Source organism: Embiotoca jacksoni, unplaced genomic scaffold (assembly GCF_022577435.1).
Source record: "Embiotoca jacksoni isolate LCO1_2020_lvr unplaced genomic scaffold, fEmbJac1.0.p SCAF_14, whole genome shotgun sequence".
NCBI classification, from domain to species: Eukaryota; Metazoa; Chordata; class Actinopteri; family Embiotocidae; genus Embiotoca; species Embiotoca jacksoni.
In genome coordinates, this window is record NW_027185274.1 from 3459138 (window position 1) to 3475556 (window position 16419).

Consider the following 16419-nt stretch of genomic DNA (forward strand, 5'->3'; position numbering starts at 1 on the left):
TTTCAAATAGGGTTGTTTTAAAAACAGATTTAAAATGAAAAAGCTATGACTTTAAAAAGAAAACTAGTTTTGTTCTAAATATTTGTAATGTTGTGCAGTGCGCATGAAAATACCCCAAGCCGTTTCTATCTTCATTTTTATATATATATATATATATATATATATATATATGTATATATAATCTTGCTTGCTTTCTAACCCAAACATCAGAGCAAAAATACGTCAACAGCCTTTAATAAAACTACATTTCATCTCTGTAAGTATATCTTTTATATTATTTTAACAATACATGCATTCGTATTTTCCAAAACTGGATTTATTTATTTGTCTCCTCTGTGAATGCAAACGGGTATGTAATGAACATATTTTGTTATTTTGACCCGGGTCTGATAAACATAAATTTAAACATGTAAAGAAGTGATGATATTTTTTTCATTGACTGTAGTCACCGGAGGCGGAACTCGAATACGCACAAATCACAAGGCAATACGTCGCTACGGGGAGAACATTGGAGCGAAAGCAGCCTGTCAGTGGCCATGAAAAAAAGAGAAGGGCTGGGCTTACTGACGCACTAACCACAACTTAGTTTGTGCCTCCATCAGAAACCAGTTTAAGAAAAATCAGTGTCGAAGAGAGAAGGAGTTCGGGTGCATTTCACCTACCGAAACGCAAAATTAAGATTTCTCCCAGCGCTGTTTGGAAAACAGCTTTCAACTCGAGGTGCATCTTGGGGATCTGCAACACCTCAGTCCGCTGATCGAGATACAAGCACCCCAAACAGTTTTGTTTTTCAACGTTTGGACTGGACTTGGGGTTTTTTTTTTTTGTGCGCGCGATGATGGCCACTTACCAAAGTCCGGAGGATGACGCAATGGCCTTAATGATCCATGACACCAACACGACCAAGGAGAAGGAGCGACCGAAAGAGGAGCCGGTCCAGGACAAAGTGCCGGAGAAGCCGGACCCGTCCCAGAAACCGCCGTACTCCTATGTCGCTCTCATTGCCATGGCTATCCGGGAGAGCTCAGAGAAGCGCCTCACGCTGTCTGGTATCTACCAGTACATAATCAGCAAGTTCCCCTTCTACGAGAAAAATAAGAAAGGCTGGCAAAATAGTATCAGACATAACCTGAGTCTCAATGAGTGCTTCATCAAGGTTCCCCGGGAGGGCGGCGGGGAGAGAAAAGGGAATTACTGGACACTCGACCCAGCCTGCGAGGACATGTTTGAGAAGGGGAACTATAGGAGACGCCGCAGGATGAAGCGGCCTTTCAGACCTCCACCAACTCACTTCCAGCCGGGGAAGTCCTTGTTCGGCGGAGACGGCTATGGCTACCTCTCTCCACCCAAGTACCTGCAGTCTAGCTTCATGAACAACTCTTGGTCATTAGGCCAGCCGCCCACTCCGATGTCATACACGTCCTGTCAGATGGCCAGCGGCAACGTGAGTCCCGTGAACATGAAGGGGCTGTCAGCCCCCTCATCGTATAACCCCTACTCCCGGGTGCAGAGCATGGCGCTCCCCAGCATGGTAAACTCTTACAACGGCATGAGTCACCACCATCACCCGGCGCACCCCCACCATGCCCAGCAGCTGAGCCCGGCCACAGCGGCACCGCCTCCGGTGTCCGCCAGTAACGGAGCTGGTCTTCAGTTCGCTTGCTCCCGCCAGCCCGCGGAGCTCTCCATGATGCACTGCTCTTACTGGGAACACGAGACCAAACACTCGGCGTTACATACGAGGATTGATATTTGAAGTTTACCAAATGGTCTGTGTAAAAATGAAGACTCAGAGAGTGAGAGTTAATTCCTGTGATTTCAAAACAGAACCCGCAGTATTTTAAAGAGACCATTCTGACGAGCTGTTCGGGTCCAGCTGATGGGGAGATATGCGGGAGCTGATGCTGAGAAAGTTTGACAAAATGGAAACGGGAGGTAAAGAAGTACACAGGACGCACAACCTCTGGGAGCCATTTCGTGCGTCCGTATTACACTTGGACTGATGGCCATAACTCGGTATTGTAGTCATAATTGTGAAGAAAACAAAAACTTTCATTTTCAAGAGGATAGACATTACTGACATCGCTCCAGCTGTGTTTTTGGTATGCGTAATTATTTCTCTCAATTTTACGCACGGCTTATCCAAAGCATTACCGAGTGAAGATGTGGACATGGGATGCCCTAATTAAGTCAGTACTTTAATTTGTAATTAGATCAGAGCTTATTTTGGATTTCTTAGTAACATGCGAGGCCTGCACGGTGAAACTACACCTCCTGTCATGGTTGGGAACTTTGTTCGGTTGAAACGGTGAGATCACACAGTAGAGATCCACCAGACTGCCAAAAAATAACACAATTCAGGGCTGTTCATTTTTCTTGATTACATGTATGATGTAAATTCCAAAATGGCACAGCCAGTGCCAGGTTTTTGTTAATCTTTCTAATTATTTGTTTGTTTTTTTATAAATGTAATTAGCTATGTTCATGTTGGGGCCATGTTGAATTTTAATTAGCACTTTCCCCTCTTTTCTAGGTTTGTGAATTTCTTAATAAACTTGTATTTCTTAAAATAAACAGTGGCTATGAAGTAATCTGTTTTATAGGCTGCAACCACTGTTGGGACTATAAGCAATCAACAATAAACAACTCTGGGAAGGTTACGCAGTATAATAGTACCATATTGTTATGACCCAGTATACTTCTTACAAAAAAGAAAATAATTATAAACCGTAATTCAGGGTTGGGTGTAGTTTGCACTTAATTAACTGTTCACCGTGTAAAATAACATGCAGACACAATGTCTCTTGGAAAGTTAATATACGTATTCAATCAGTTGCTCATTATTCGTTCCAAATTTATGCACGTTCTGTAAGAGATTTTTTTTTTTTTAATTTTATTGTGAACAGACATAAAAAAAAAATAGAATTTCTCAATAGTTGTAATAATAGGAAGCATTTAGATCCTTATTGAAAACTTGTCCCACAGCGACTTATGGTATCATAGGTATTATTTGCGCTACAAAGAAAAACCCACCACCAACAACAACAACATGCATTATGCATCATTCTTAATGTTCCTAAAGTCACTACGTGATTTCTATTTTTTTCCCTTTTGTAATATTTCATAAATCCCGTGTAAAATACGATACCTGGAGGATATGACGGTCATGTTTTCACTACTTAATTACAAGCACAACAAAGGAAGCAAAAAACACAATATACAGAGTTTTCTACATGAACGCAAATTTATATTAGAAACTTAAATAATTTGTTCCTACTTTTAGAGTCCTCTAAATAACAACAACAACAATACTGCCACCACTACTACTATCCTACTACTACTACTACTACTACTACTACTAGTAGTAGTAGTCAAAATAATATTTATTATTATTATAATGGGGTTTGATATCATGATGGAGTAGTGTTTTTAATTGAAAAGCAGATGTGAGGGTTGCCAACAAGAAAGACAATCATGAAGGTGTTTAAATAATACATATTCATTCAGGAAGTAAAGTCAACAAAGAGAGGTGTAATGAAAAAAATAAATAATTCAATGCTAAATCTTTACATGCGGTCATAATTCTGAGGTAGTACAAATCCCACATGAAGAAGAATTCATTCATCGCTAATAGTTTACTACTATGAGAATATTCTGTGGAGAATTAAGATCAGATTCAGCCAGACAGCTCGTCCGTCTTACTTTTGTTTTAGTGTGAGACTTGAACTGAAACACTTTTTTGTGAACTTGAAACGACCATCCCGCCCAACTGAGGGTCAGATGTGGCCTCTTGATAAAATGTTGACAAGTAAAGCGCTTTAATACACCGATTAATCCCAGTCTCGTCCCTCCTTTTATCAATATTACATTATCACAACGCGTCGGTATATCGCTGCAATCTGGCTTTTACATTTAAGGCGTGTATCACCACATACAAGTGACTGTTTTGACAACAGATCACAGCTATTGTTGTGCACATTGAATTATTATTTAAAAAGCTGATCGGTTGCAAAATATCGTACTTTCCAAAAGCAGACTATAAATCAAGTTCTGGGATCCCCTTTCGAAGAACACACGTCCAGTGTAATCCAGAGTCTCTCAGCATGACTGTAGTGCGTCATTAGGTGTATCCACGCATTCACCTCTCTCCACCCTCCCTTCTCCACAGCGACTGTCAAACACAGGCTCATCATGCAAGAGCACAAGCCAAAACACACACACACACACACACACACACACACACACACATATATACTTGCATGTGTTTTGTGCTGCAAGGAACATCAGTGGTCACGAAATAAAGCCACATTTATAGCCATGCTAATGGCATGTTGAGGTATTGCTTACCATCATAGTACAGGATATGACTGTGAGTTTATCCATAACAGTGCAGTGATATTCAATTTAGCAAAAAGATGTTTGTGTGACTCTTTTTTTTTAGTTGTGACATAACCCGGATTATGTTTTAGACTCTTCAAACTGAAAGCAACATGGAAAATAACTTAAACGTATGGGCTAATATAAAATATATCATAAGGAACAGTTTATTAAAACTAGTAAATTAATTGTACGTGTGTGTGTGTGTGTGTGTGTGTGTGTGTGTGTGTGTGTGTGTGTGTGTGTGTGTGTGTGTGTGTGTGTGTGTGTACACAAAACCTGAAGTTTTGTTGACTCACTTATATTTAAGCAAATTAAAATGTTACGTTCCACGTTTAATTTCCGACGTTTAATAAGGTTTTTTAAGTTTAAGTTTCAGGTTACAGGAACTGTGTTCAGAATACCTAATCTCCAAAAGAGAGGAGATGCTTTGTACCAGATTTAACTACTAGCTAATTTCCATCTGCAAAAAAATTCGCATAGTCGTAACTTTTACCAAAAAATAAATAAATAAAATGCTACCAACTCATACCGTAATGGTTCGTTCCTTTTCATATGAAATTGATTAACCTGTATTCTTTTCAGGTTAATGATTGTTGATGAAGTGCATTTGCGGACATGCAAATGAGGCATATTCATCGTTTGTTGATTAATGCGCCTCCGTCAGTGCGTTTATTAATCATTTTAAATTTGAAGGCAAGGCAAATGTATTTGTATAGCACATTTCAACAACAAGGCAATTCAAAAAGCTTTAAATAAAACATAAAATGCATCAAGACAACATGTAGACCAGAAAAGTAAGAACATGCTCAGATCATTACATGAAGCCACATTCTGCATGAAGCATGCAGCAAAAGAAATTGGAAGTAAACTTAGTCGACAAACAAGTCGAGTAAGAAGACGACAGCAACCATCCGTCAGTGAGCTCAGACAAACTCTTCACATCGTTTGCGTAAATCTTGTGAAACTGCAGTAATAGAAACGCCAAATTAAAACTGCCATGAGCCCCGGAGCTATTTAAACAGCCGCGGTCCCAGTCGGAGTAACTGCCCTCTCCATCCTCCTGCGTGCAGGGAGCGCCGAGGCAAGCCTGAAATGTAGCTGTGTACATTCTCAGCTTCCTCACATTAATGTTTTGTAAACAATAAGGAGATAAGGGCACGTTTGAAAGGCAAGTGTATTCCAAACACACTTCCAAAAATAATAAATATAAGTGTTTTACAAGAAATAATGTTTCGACGAGTGTAACCAACCTTTACATAAACTATACAGGCAGAGACACATTTAATGATTTTTTTTTTCTTCTTCTGGATTCAACGCTGTGAATTTAAATATACCAGTCCATATAGCAGCTTTTATTTTATTTATAATTTTTTTTATTTACCAAAGGTACATTTGTTTAACGTTGTTTATTGATATCATGTAAAAAAAAAAAAAAAAAAAAAAAAATTTTAAAAAAAAAGCGTTTTATTATGAGGGGAGGCTTATGATATCGCAAGAGCTTATATGACTACATATCAAACTTGTGATGGTGAATTTACACTATATTTTAAGTGGCTTTTGTCCTGTGTGGGTCGTGGAAAGTTGACCCTGAGAAGCCCACCCGTTATAGCCGCAATAACATCCTGTGCAGCACGAATGCTTGGAGGCAATTAGAACACATAATAACACACGCAGGTAACTTTTTATTTTTTTGCAAACTTAGTGTCCTAAAATCTCCTCTGCAAAATCCTCCCATTAATATCTAATGTCTGCGTTGACTCGGGTGCAGCAGGTGTGCATTTGCGCAGAGAGGTTGTCAGCTCAACCAGGCGGCCGGGAACAATGGGCCTGCATACAGGATGTCTCGGGGGCTGAGACAGATAAGGCCAGCCGAGGGACACAGGCCCGCGTCTGTCCTCTTTCAGACTGATCCACGGCTGCCTCAGCCTGGTTATGGAAATTATTTCCTTTATTTAAAAAAAAAAAATGGGTATACTCAGCAGATATTTAGATTGTTTACTACTGATTAAATTCACTATTATTAAATAAATTAAATATTAGGTCGTTAAATTAGTCGTTCACAATCTAACTCAAAGGTTCCGTTGAGAGCCAACGGAACCTTTGAGTTAGATTGTGAACGACTAATTTAATATAGAAAAAGCTGCTTTTGCATTGTCATGGCGGGAACACGTATCATGGATTTTATCATGTGATTATCGATGATTGAGTTATAGTCCAAGAAAAACAAAGACTTAACCATAGAGACAAATAATATCCTGATTTATTTCAACTTAATATTAAGTGGCGTTTTTATGCCGCAATAACAACAGTAACTGCGGTATTAAAATGATCAAAATGCGTGCGAGTCACGTCGCTGCCGTGCAATGTTGATTAAAGCGCACGTCCATAGGTGACGAATAGATGTTTCCATCAATCCACAATTATTTCTGCACGAGGTGAAAAGGGTTAGCGCAACGTGCGGTGTGTTTTCATGCGTCTTTTCCGCAGAGCGCATTCTGAATAACCATGATTGTATCCTTTGTTGTGCTCTCAGAGATGACAGATTATAATCAACAAGACGAATGAGGTCAACTCATTGTAGAAGCAACGCATTTGACCTTCACTTCTTCTTCTCCTTCTTTGTCACAAACCCCACTCATACACGCAAGCGCGCGCGCAGGGAGCGTGTACCTGGACTCGCTCGGATCCTGACGGTTTGCACGCTCGACACAGCAGCGGCGATGCGACCCGGCCGGTCAAGTCACACGCAGGTTGCAGGTTTCCCAATGCCTGCACACAATTGAATTCCTGGCATTCTCGTTAATGTTTGAGATTGAAGAGCAACAGTTTCCACTGAGAAGCGGCGCACATCACCCCGAAGCCATTGAAAGGAGAGTGGGGGTCACCACTGTTTGGTATACATCTGCTCCAAACAGGAAAATATGTAGAGATTTGATTCGCAGAAAATCCGGCAATTGTTCAAATCAGCATGCGTTTTTTTTTTGTTTTTTTTGGTTCGTTTTCTCTTGTTGGAGCAGAAATACTAGAAGTCTCATTCTGTTTGCTGCATGTCTGTGCTATTTCTATGGCATTACCTAATTTAGAGCTGTTTATTTTCTGAGCGCGTCCTCTGGTGAATCTCCAACCTGCCACGGCTGATCTACGTGATGTTTTCAGCGACTGCTGATTCCTATCGTAATGACAGCCCTGCGAAACAATAGATTACACTGAATAATTATTTAATAAGCCAAAAAAAATTGCAGTGTTGTGTGTTGATACATCGCCACAGTTTCTAAATAGGAACCGTGCGTTTGTTAACTGGACTCCGGTCAACAAAGGGTCATCAAATGTCTAGAAATACCAGGTCTATAAATACAGGGTCATCTATTCAAGGGAAAGATGGACTGTCATCCATTCAGAGTTAAATCATAACGCACTGACCTCTCATTACCCTCCAGCCTGCTTCTGGCCACTCAAATGTCACATACCCTCCGTGTTTAACAGTCTCACTGACCTTCAGAGGAGAGGTGCTGAGATAATGATGAAGAGGAGCTGCCAATACGACTGCATTAGGCTGAAGAAAATGATGTCACTATTACAAAAAAAAAAATCACAGTTATAAATTCTCTGGGTCGTCGAGATAGACTGTATTCACCAAACTAACAGTGATATCAACTCCAAGCAACAACTGGTTATGCGCCGACAGTTTAATGAAACAAACGCACCAGTCAACATTTTTCGCAACGTCTGACTGATGTTGCTTTCTGCCGCGGCGGAACTGGCCAGCTTATACTGTAAAGGGAAATGCGATCAAATGTTTCCGCTCCCTTGATTATGAGCTGCAAATTGCTTTGTCGGGATTTAAATGGCAGGTCTTTTCCCATCGCGCACTGATGGGGTCTATTTTTAAAGCCCCCTTTTCCTTTCTCACCCCTCTAAAAACTTCCGCATGGGCTGGCAACAAGAAGCTATTAGGATAACTGTTCTCCTGTTAACATTCCAATTAATCAAAGATGAAACCAAATTCCCACTGGGATCATTAAGGGTCAGCACCTGTTCTTCTGATACTGTAGGCTGTATAATAAACCAGCACAACTTCAGTCTTGGGCCAACCTCTGGGGATGGTGTGAGACATATAATCACTTTACATCAGCCCCACTATCTGTAATAGAAACACAACCTCATTCCGATATGAATGCCAAACACTGAGTTTATTAAAACCAAAACAACTCCAAAATGACCTTGAATTAATACTCCCAGCATTTCCTTCAGTTTCATAACAGTGCCATGTAGTCCTATTAGGATGCACTGACGTTTAATTAAAACCTAATGACCCATCCAGTTAAATAGATGATTCAGTCAGTTATTGGGCTATTACAATGCCATATTCTAACACTGAATATCTTTTAAATAGCCGATAAGATTTGTGAAATAAGTTTCTCCCTATTGGCTAAAATATACACACGCAAAACAGGAAATTGGCCTCAGGTCTGACCCTGATCGCGTATTTATGTACATGCCAGGCCCAGGTCAGATCCCAGGCAAACTAATTCCAGCCATATTTCTTTCAAGCAATTACATACCTCTTGGCAAGGCCTCCCAATTAAACAAATGATTATATTTTGATATCCATAATTATACGCATTCGCATAAGGTACCCTTTCATGTTAAATGTGCTTTTTATTACATGCTTATCATCTGTGATGAGATTATGCACTGTGTGGGTTTGGACGGAGTTAGGGTACATTTAATCGAATAAGAGGAGCTGTAATGGAAGCATGCTGGACCCGAAGCTACGCTGCACAGGCTGCTCCCTTTGAGCCCAACTTACGTTTGTCAAATTTCAGACAATGAGAACATTATGAGGGGAACTGGAGGGAGAGCCTTTAACCCCTGCCCACCGCGTCAAACACATGGCACATATGCGTCATTTCTGATGAGGGCCACCAAACATACAGAAGGTTGTTTATGTGTGAATATCCTGACAAGACTGCTTTTAGGCCAGCTGTACGTATACATGGTGGTATAACCGGGGAAGTATCCACGTGCAGTAATGGCACATAAATAACCTTTCATTTAAAGCAGTAAAATTACGAACAAATTGTTTCTTTTTACAGAAGTAACCCAAATGTGTTTTCTCTGAAAAGTTCGTCCTTGGTTCCTCCTTTAAACGGACTCTCGCTGGATAGAAAAGTGAGATGTGTGAGTCTTTGCTGCCCCCTTGTGGCATGATGAAAAGCTGTTATAATGTAATGTGGCTCACGTCCTTATTTAAATTAGCTCTAAGTACAGTATGTAATCCTTGCAATCATAGACAATTTAAAATTTCCATTTTAAAAACATTGTTGTGTGTGTGTGAAATAAATATCATTTTGAATATAGTTAGATAGATGTACAAAATATGCTTAAAGATGATGAGGCTTTATTTCACATCAAGGTAAAAAGGAACAAACACACACACACTACATCTTCTTTCAAGGACTAAATGACAATAACTGCATTTAAATGTTTTGAGGGTAAGATACTTTTTTATTATTATTATGCAAACAAAACATAATTTTGCACAAAACTTTAGCTTTTTTTTTTCTTGAGTCAAAGCAATGTTTATAAAGCAAGTTGTCAAATATGAAAGGTAATCTCCTGCTTGCTTGGGTGCCCTTCAGAAAGACTCTTAACAGTCATCTGCTTTGATGGAGCATCTCTGTGGGACACATCAGACTGAGGTTCGTGTGATTCAGTGAGTGGGAGCAGGTGTACTTAAGTATTTATATAATTGAAACGCGATTTCAGCATATTTTTTGACTGATGCTTTTGTCAAACCCATAACAATTTTAATGACAACAAAGGCAAGGCTATTATTCCATATAGCCTACAGTAGCCTATAATTTCACTGTAGTTTGTGATAAATTAGTAATAACCAGTTTGATCACCAGATGGCAGCAAAGCTAATAATTTACTACCAAACCGCAGTTGTAGAGGTGGAGCTGTACGTTTCATAAAGGTAAACATTTGTGGCAATCAAAGTGCCAATACTGAATAAGGATGTTTCATGACTTATATTAGGAGCTCCATAAAATAAGGAGACGTAGACCATATTAACCAGTTCTTGTATGAGCCTTCAATCATTATAATTCTGAGCTTGTCTTATATGCCTACATTCAGTCTTTCGTACAGAGGAGGTTGAAATAAATTGTATTTCCGAGTAGGATCATTGTATTGGTTGTATGCAGCTGATGGAGGAAAGCCGGCTGTCCTTCAAGCCTCAACTCGAAAAACTGCGTCAAATCAGCTTCAGACAGAACAAATCAACAAGAGAGAAGATGTGGCCTTCAAAATAAAAGCCCCATGGAGTCACTTTGTTATGATTTCATTCGAGTGTTTTGGATTTTCTAAAAACAGTGCTAAATGCAAGCTGTATTATTTCATTGAGAATTCCCTTCAGTTTGTATGTTATGTTGCAAAAGGCAACATAACACGTTGTATGCAGGGAAAACACTGCACACACAAACAGTGATAAAACATATATGCAGTGACTGTCTTTTTAGATCATGTTGTCCTGAGGATAAGCAGTCCTCCAACTTGTATTATGTTTAATACAAAACAGGTACAACAAATACAACACTGATTACAAATATAAATCAGTTTAGATTTGTATGATAAAAAAAAAAAAGTACTCTGCTGTGTAGACCTATATGAGCAGTGGCAAACTATCATTTCCTACCACAGATGTATTGAAAGCAATTTTTTTTATTTATATGGTTCAGTTTTTGGATGACTGTGAGTGAAAAACTGCGTCCACCGTGACTTTTTAAAAAGTATTTTCTTGGGGTGATTTTAATATATTTTGAATTAAATCAAACCGAAGCTCCCAGTCTAAATAACAGCCTACGAAATTTATTCCCACAGTTATACCTACCCTAAACTTTTTTTTATTTTTTATCTGATGACATTATCAGTTCAAATCTGTATGATTTACATCAAACGCCCCCATAGACACTAACTTCGTTGTCCAAATTCGAATGTAAAAGTCGCTTCAGGGTGTTTTCATATTAATAAAAAAAAAAAAAAAAGTTGCAGCAAACGGTCCTCTGCTATAATGAGGCTTTTATTCCAGAACTTTCTAAACGGATGTCCTGTTCTTCTCTCCCTCCCTCAGACTTGATCGCGGTTGACGGGAGGGGGAGCGCAGGGAGAGCTGGCGGAGGGAAACGCAGCGCTGGTGGTGGTGCTGGTGGTGCTGCTGCTGCTGGTGGTGCTGCTGCTGCTGCTGCTGGTGTTCACCTTCTGAAACAAACAGGAAGCACAGCGCGCGCCCGCGTCCACCTGCGAGATCTGCGTCCACCGTGGAGCGACTGTCGAGCGGAGGGTCGTCCGCCAACACGGGCTCTTTGGACGTGAAACTACTCCGCTGGGGGAAAGACGACACAGCAGCGGTATTAACTTTCAGCCGGTTCGTGCGGCCGGATCGTCGTCCTCCGGGACCTAAAGGTGAGTGAGTCCCTGCTCCTTCTGTTGAGCGCACTTCTTTTTCGGCTGGCGCGTTTCTCTCGTGCGGCGAGGACGTCACGAACATCAGTCTATCAAACGAATTGTTGTTGTTGCTTCGTTTGACCATTAAAGTCACAACCCTCTTCACCACAACTTCGGGGAGTCCATCCACGCTTCAGTTGGACGTTTAACTCGTACGCGATTACCTTCACCGCTAATTAACGTAAAAGGAAGGTGATCGATTATTGCCGTGGAGCCTCATGCCGTGTCGGTGGGCCGTGACGGCACGGCGAGGGAGTTTTATGTGGCGATTTTACCATCGCGTTTTCTTTCCAGCGGATCTTGTCGATGTGTTAAAGGTTCACAATTAGTTTGAAGGGTGGATGACTTCAGCCTCTGAGCAAGACGGCGTCAAACTCATTGGATTAGTGAAGTGAGTTTTGTTCAGTGCGCCCTGCCCACGAGGACGAGGGACCAAGGTAGATCTGTTGCTCGCAGTGCTTGTGTGTTGTCGGTTATCTGTCCTGCAGGATGTGTTTCATGGTCCTTTTTTTGACAAAAATTAGCAATGAAAACTTTTTTTATTTATTTATTTTTTTTTAAATCAAAATTCTTGTCATTTTGCTGGAGATGCTCTTCTTCTTTTTCAGTGACCCCTGGGTCACTCTCTCAACTTTAGTACACACTGATCTCTAACACTAAAAGTAGTACATTGTGACTCTGAGCTGCGTCACTGACGACAGTATCAGATTTTATTGTTGGGAAATGAACAGACGACAGAGCCAAATAAAGAGGATGTGAAACTTCGGACAGTAATTAATGTAGTCAACTTTTTTATTTATTTTTTTATAATTCATTCTGAACTCCACCAAAGGTTCAACACTGGTAGAGTTGACTCAGCAGAACTTAATCAATTAGTTTGGACAGAATGTTTGACCCAGCTGGTCAAATCAACTTCAGGTGTTGGAGGTGAGCTGGGAATGGGCCTACACATGCCTGACTGATGGAGTCTGACAAATAAAGAGTGACTTCACAGCTCAGGTACTACTTCAGAATTTCCTGGAATTCAGGTTTTAGCATTTCTAGTAAACCAATAATCCTTTTTCTTAGCATCTGTACAAGGAAATTGTGTGTGTGCATGTCTGTGCTCAGCAAGTGCCAGTCGATACACGAGGGCTCCGTTTTCCTAAAAAAAAAAAAAAAGGGGGGGGGGGGCCTCCTGCTTGACAATACAACAGCTAAAGATTGAGAGGATCAGAGTTTAGTTTGAGCTCAATCTGTGTCTGTGGATGTAATCAGCAAGTCAGTGTTGATAATGTCAGAAGCAAATGCAGCTCTGCTGACAGATGTTTCTCCTGAGGCCACTAGCCATGTAATATTTCTGACCATTGCAGGCAAAGTCATAAATCAGAGCTCCTTGCTTGTTACAAATATACGACTTAATTTTCCAGATCAACCAAAAATAGAAATTCCATCCGTTTTAGCCCTGAGACATTTTTTATGTTTAATTCCCCAAAACAAGGAGAAGTCCCACACACACAGTCTCACTTACTGCTGTAACATTTATCACAATGTTTTCACCTTTTATTACGACCAAAACATTGTGGTAAATATTTCAGGAGTAAGGCAGCGTGTGTGAGTTGCAGCTTCCTTATTTCTGCAGGTGTGCAGAGATTTTCTTTTCAGTTTATCCACTGTCGTGATGTAGCCTTACAGCACCACGACAGAGGGCCTTTTTTTTTTTTTTTTTTTTTTTTCCCCCCCTTCTCTTAACTGCTCACCCCTAACGTCACCTGAGGCCCACATGTTGCGGGTGGGCATCGGTTCCAGCTGCGGTGTGACGTATAGCTCGCAGCTGATGGTCACTCAAATCGAGGCAGAGTAAGAATAAGAGGGAGAATCTTAGAGCAAGATGGCGGGCTGTGTTACAAAAGGAAAGAGGAATTTCCCAAGAGAGTTGGTCAATACTTGTGGCTACTTTGCGCACCACTTTGAGAAATATCGCTGCTCAGTTGATGCATTTCACGGTGTTTTGATCAGGCAGCGGCCGTGGCTGCCCCGTGCTGGGCCGGGTCTGCTGTCAGGTCCCCTCTGAGGTAAAGTTAGAGAACACTGATAAGGCTATCTGACGTCACTCTACAGACATCAGCCAACAATGCAGCTATTTACTCCAAGCCAGATTTAGTCCCAGAGCAGGCCTCTCTCAGAAACTGGGCACAAATGAAAGCAGAATTCTAAACAAGTGTTTCACAAAAAGAAAAAAGTTTTTTAACTGCGGTGACACATGTGTCGTGTATCATCGGCCTTACGAAGCCGATTAGTGCTGTAAATTGAGGTCATTTTTAGATTTGTAACGCGGTTTAGGATCAAGCTACCTGGTTAGTAGATGATGAATAATGGATGATGTTTTGGGGACGGAGAAATGTGGGCTGTAACTGGAGAATATGTATGTTTCTGTTCTCCGTGACAAATAGCCCGGTGCAATTAGGAGGTGGAGTTTAAAGCAGGAATGCTGGTCGCTATTACAGCAGAGTGTTTGGTGTCGGGAATCAGAACAATAACACATTTTATCACAGCATTGTCGGGGTGCTCAGTGGCTCTTCAGCGCTTAGATCAGTGCACATCAAAACATCAGGGTGTAAAGGCGTATAGCAGCATGGTCCCACTAAAGATACACTGAGGTCTCCCAAGTATTTAGACAGTGATTGTTTTTCATTGTTTTGGCTCGAATCTGCCAAGTTGGATTTCAAGTGAGACGGTGCTGCCTTTCAATTTAAGGGGTGTTACCATCCATACTGGGTGTAGAGTGTGGGAAAGCTCAACATTTCACTCTCTTTGTCATGCTCTCATTTCAAATCCAACGTGCCCTAGTACGTATGTGTCAGACATTCTGTTCAATACCAGATTGTTTTCATCTGAGGATTTATAGCAAGACAGAATATTCAGACTCAGAAGAGGTGAATCACAAATCAGAAAAGGCTTCATCTGGAGAATAATTGCGAGCAGTGTGTTTGGTTGGTGTCAACAGGCTCTGTGTATATTGAGCTAATGGTCCTTGACCAGCTGATATTTGCCTGGTGAGTATGTTCCCTACCTTTGAAGTTCCTTTCTCACTGCTTGCCTGCTATCTTTGAATCCTTTATAAGCTAGAGGTCTGAAAGACGGCATTATCTAACTGAGCAGTGAAGGAACAATAGATACAAATGGAGTGCATGTGTTGGAGGAACACTCATGAAAGACCTGGATATTTCTTTTAAGAGATGCACCTTGACAACCTGAATTGTATGTTCTATTGTCGGTGTCTTTGTGTGGAGTAAAATATCTGTGTGTTGAAAATGTGCCATCTCCATTATCTCCCTTCTCTCCCTCTGTCCCTCTCACCCTCTCTCACTCATTCACACTTCCTGCTGTTATACTATATGTGAGCACTCCTGTTACAGTGCAAGGCTTGCATAACATCCTCCCCAAGAGCAGCATGTAAAGGAGACAGTAAATGTCTTGTCTTTTCTTTTCTTTCATTTGCATGTGTGTTTAAGTAGGTGTGTGCGCTGTGGCTCTTTACCGTTTGTCTGCTAGCTTTCCTGACCAGAGTTGCATTATATAATGCTTACACATTTCATCTTCTAACTGTGCTGATCAAGGAAAGAGAATGTTCAGCTCAGCTAGCTGGGCCTTACTGCTTATTTGGGGAAAAAGACTGTGCATAGAAATGGAAATTGCCACAGCGAGAAATGTGACTGACTGTGAGGTGAGAGCGGCCTGCTGGAATTCTTCACTTTGCTGCACAGCAGGCCGGGACCTGCCGAGGAATGCAAGGAAGACAGCAGGAGAGGGTTAGAGGGAGATGTCATGGGGGAGAGGGTTAGAGGGAGAGGGAGAGAGAGAGAGGGTGAGAGGGGGAGAGGGTTAGAGGGAGATGTCATGGGGGAGAGGGTTAGAGGGAGAGGGAGGGAGAGGGTTAGCGAGAGAGAGAGAGAGAGAGAGAGAGAGAGAGAGAGGGTTAGAGGGGGAGAGGGTTAGAGAGAGAGGGGGAGAGTGAGAGGGAGGGAGAGGGTTAGGGGGGAGGGAGGGAGAGGGTTAAGGGGGGAGGTAGGTAGGTAGGTAGGTAGTTACTTACTTTATTAATCCCTGAGGGAAATTTTTCCGCTATAGCAGCATACAGAAGCAATAAGATAATAATAGAATAAAATAGAACAGAATAATAGGAAAGCAATAAAATAGCAGTAAAAATATAAAATATAAAATGCACAGTATATACAGTACATTACATTATATATCTATATATATTATATACAAACAAACCAAGAAACACAGTCAACAGTGTTATTGTTACGTGATGGATTTTGCCAGAGGTGAGTTATTGTACAGTCTTATTGCGGTCGGCAGGAATGATCTCCTGTATCAGGAATGATCTCCTGGATCAGGAATGATCTCCTGGATCAGGAATGATCTCCTGTATCAGGAATGATCTCCTGTATCAGGAATGATCTCCTGTATCTGTCCTTGTGACAGCGGAGCTGGAGGAATCTTTTGGAGAAAGTGCTCCGCTGTCCCTGCAGCAGGTGGTGGAGA

The 16419-nt window shown here is 41.1% G+C and overlaps 2 protein-coding genes across 3 annotated transcripts in view; both read left to right on the forward strand.

Moving 5' to 3' along the window:
- The first annotated feature begins 634 nt into the window (after positions 1 to 634).
- Positions 635 to 2574, forward strand: foxl2a (forkhead box L2a). The gene has a single exon (XM_069147487.1). The coding sequence runs from the start codon at positions 836 to 838 to the stop codon at positions 1754 to 1756; it is 921 nt and encodes a 306-aa protein (XP_069003588.1). The 5' UTR covers positions 635 to 835; the 3' UTR covers positions 1757 to 2574.
- An 8986-nt stretch (positions 2575 to 11560) lies between these two features.
- pik3cb (phosphatidylinositol-4,5-bisphosphate 3-kinase, catalytic subunit beta) overlaps positions 11561 to 16419 on the forward strand; it is a 55035-nt gene continuing 50176 nt past the window's right edge. The window contains exon 1 of one of the 2 annotated variants that reach the window (XM_069147488.1): positions 11561 to 11847. The gene's annotated coding sequence lies outside the window, so the exon portion shown is untranslated. Of the gene's footprint in view, positions 11848 to 14859; positions 14925 to 16419 lie in introns of those variants that run through there. The other variant, XM_069147489.1, reaches the window with a different exon arrangement.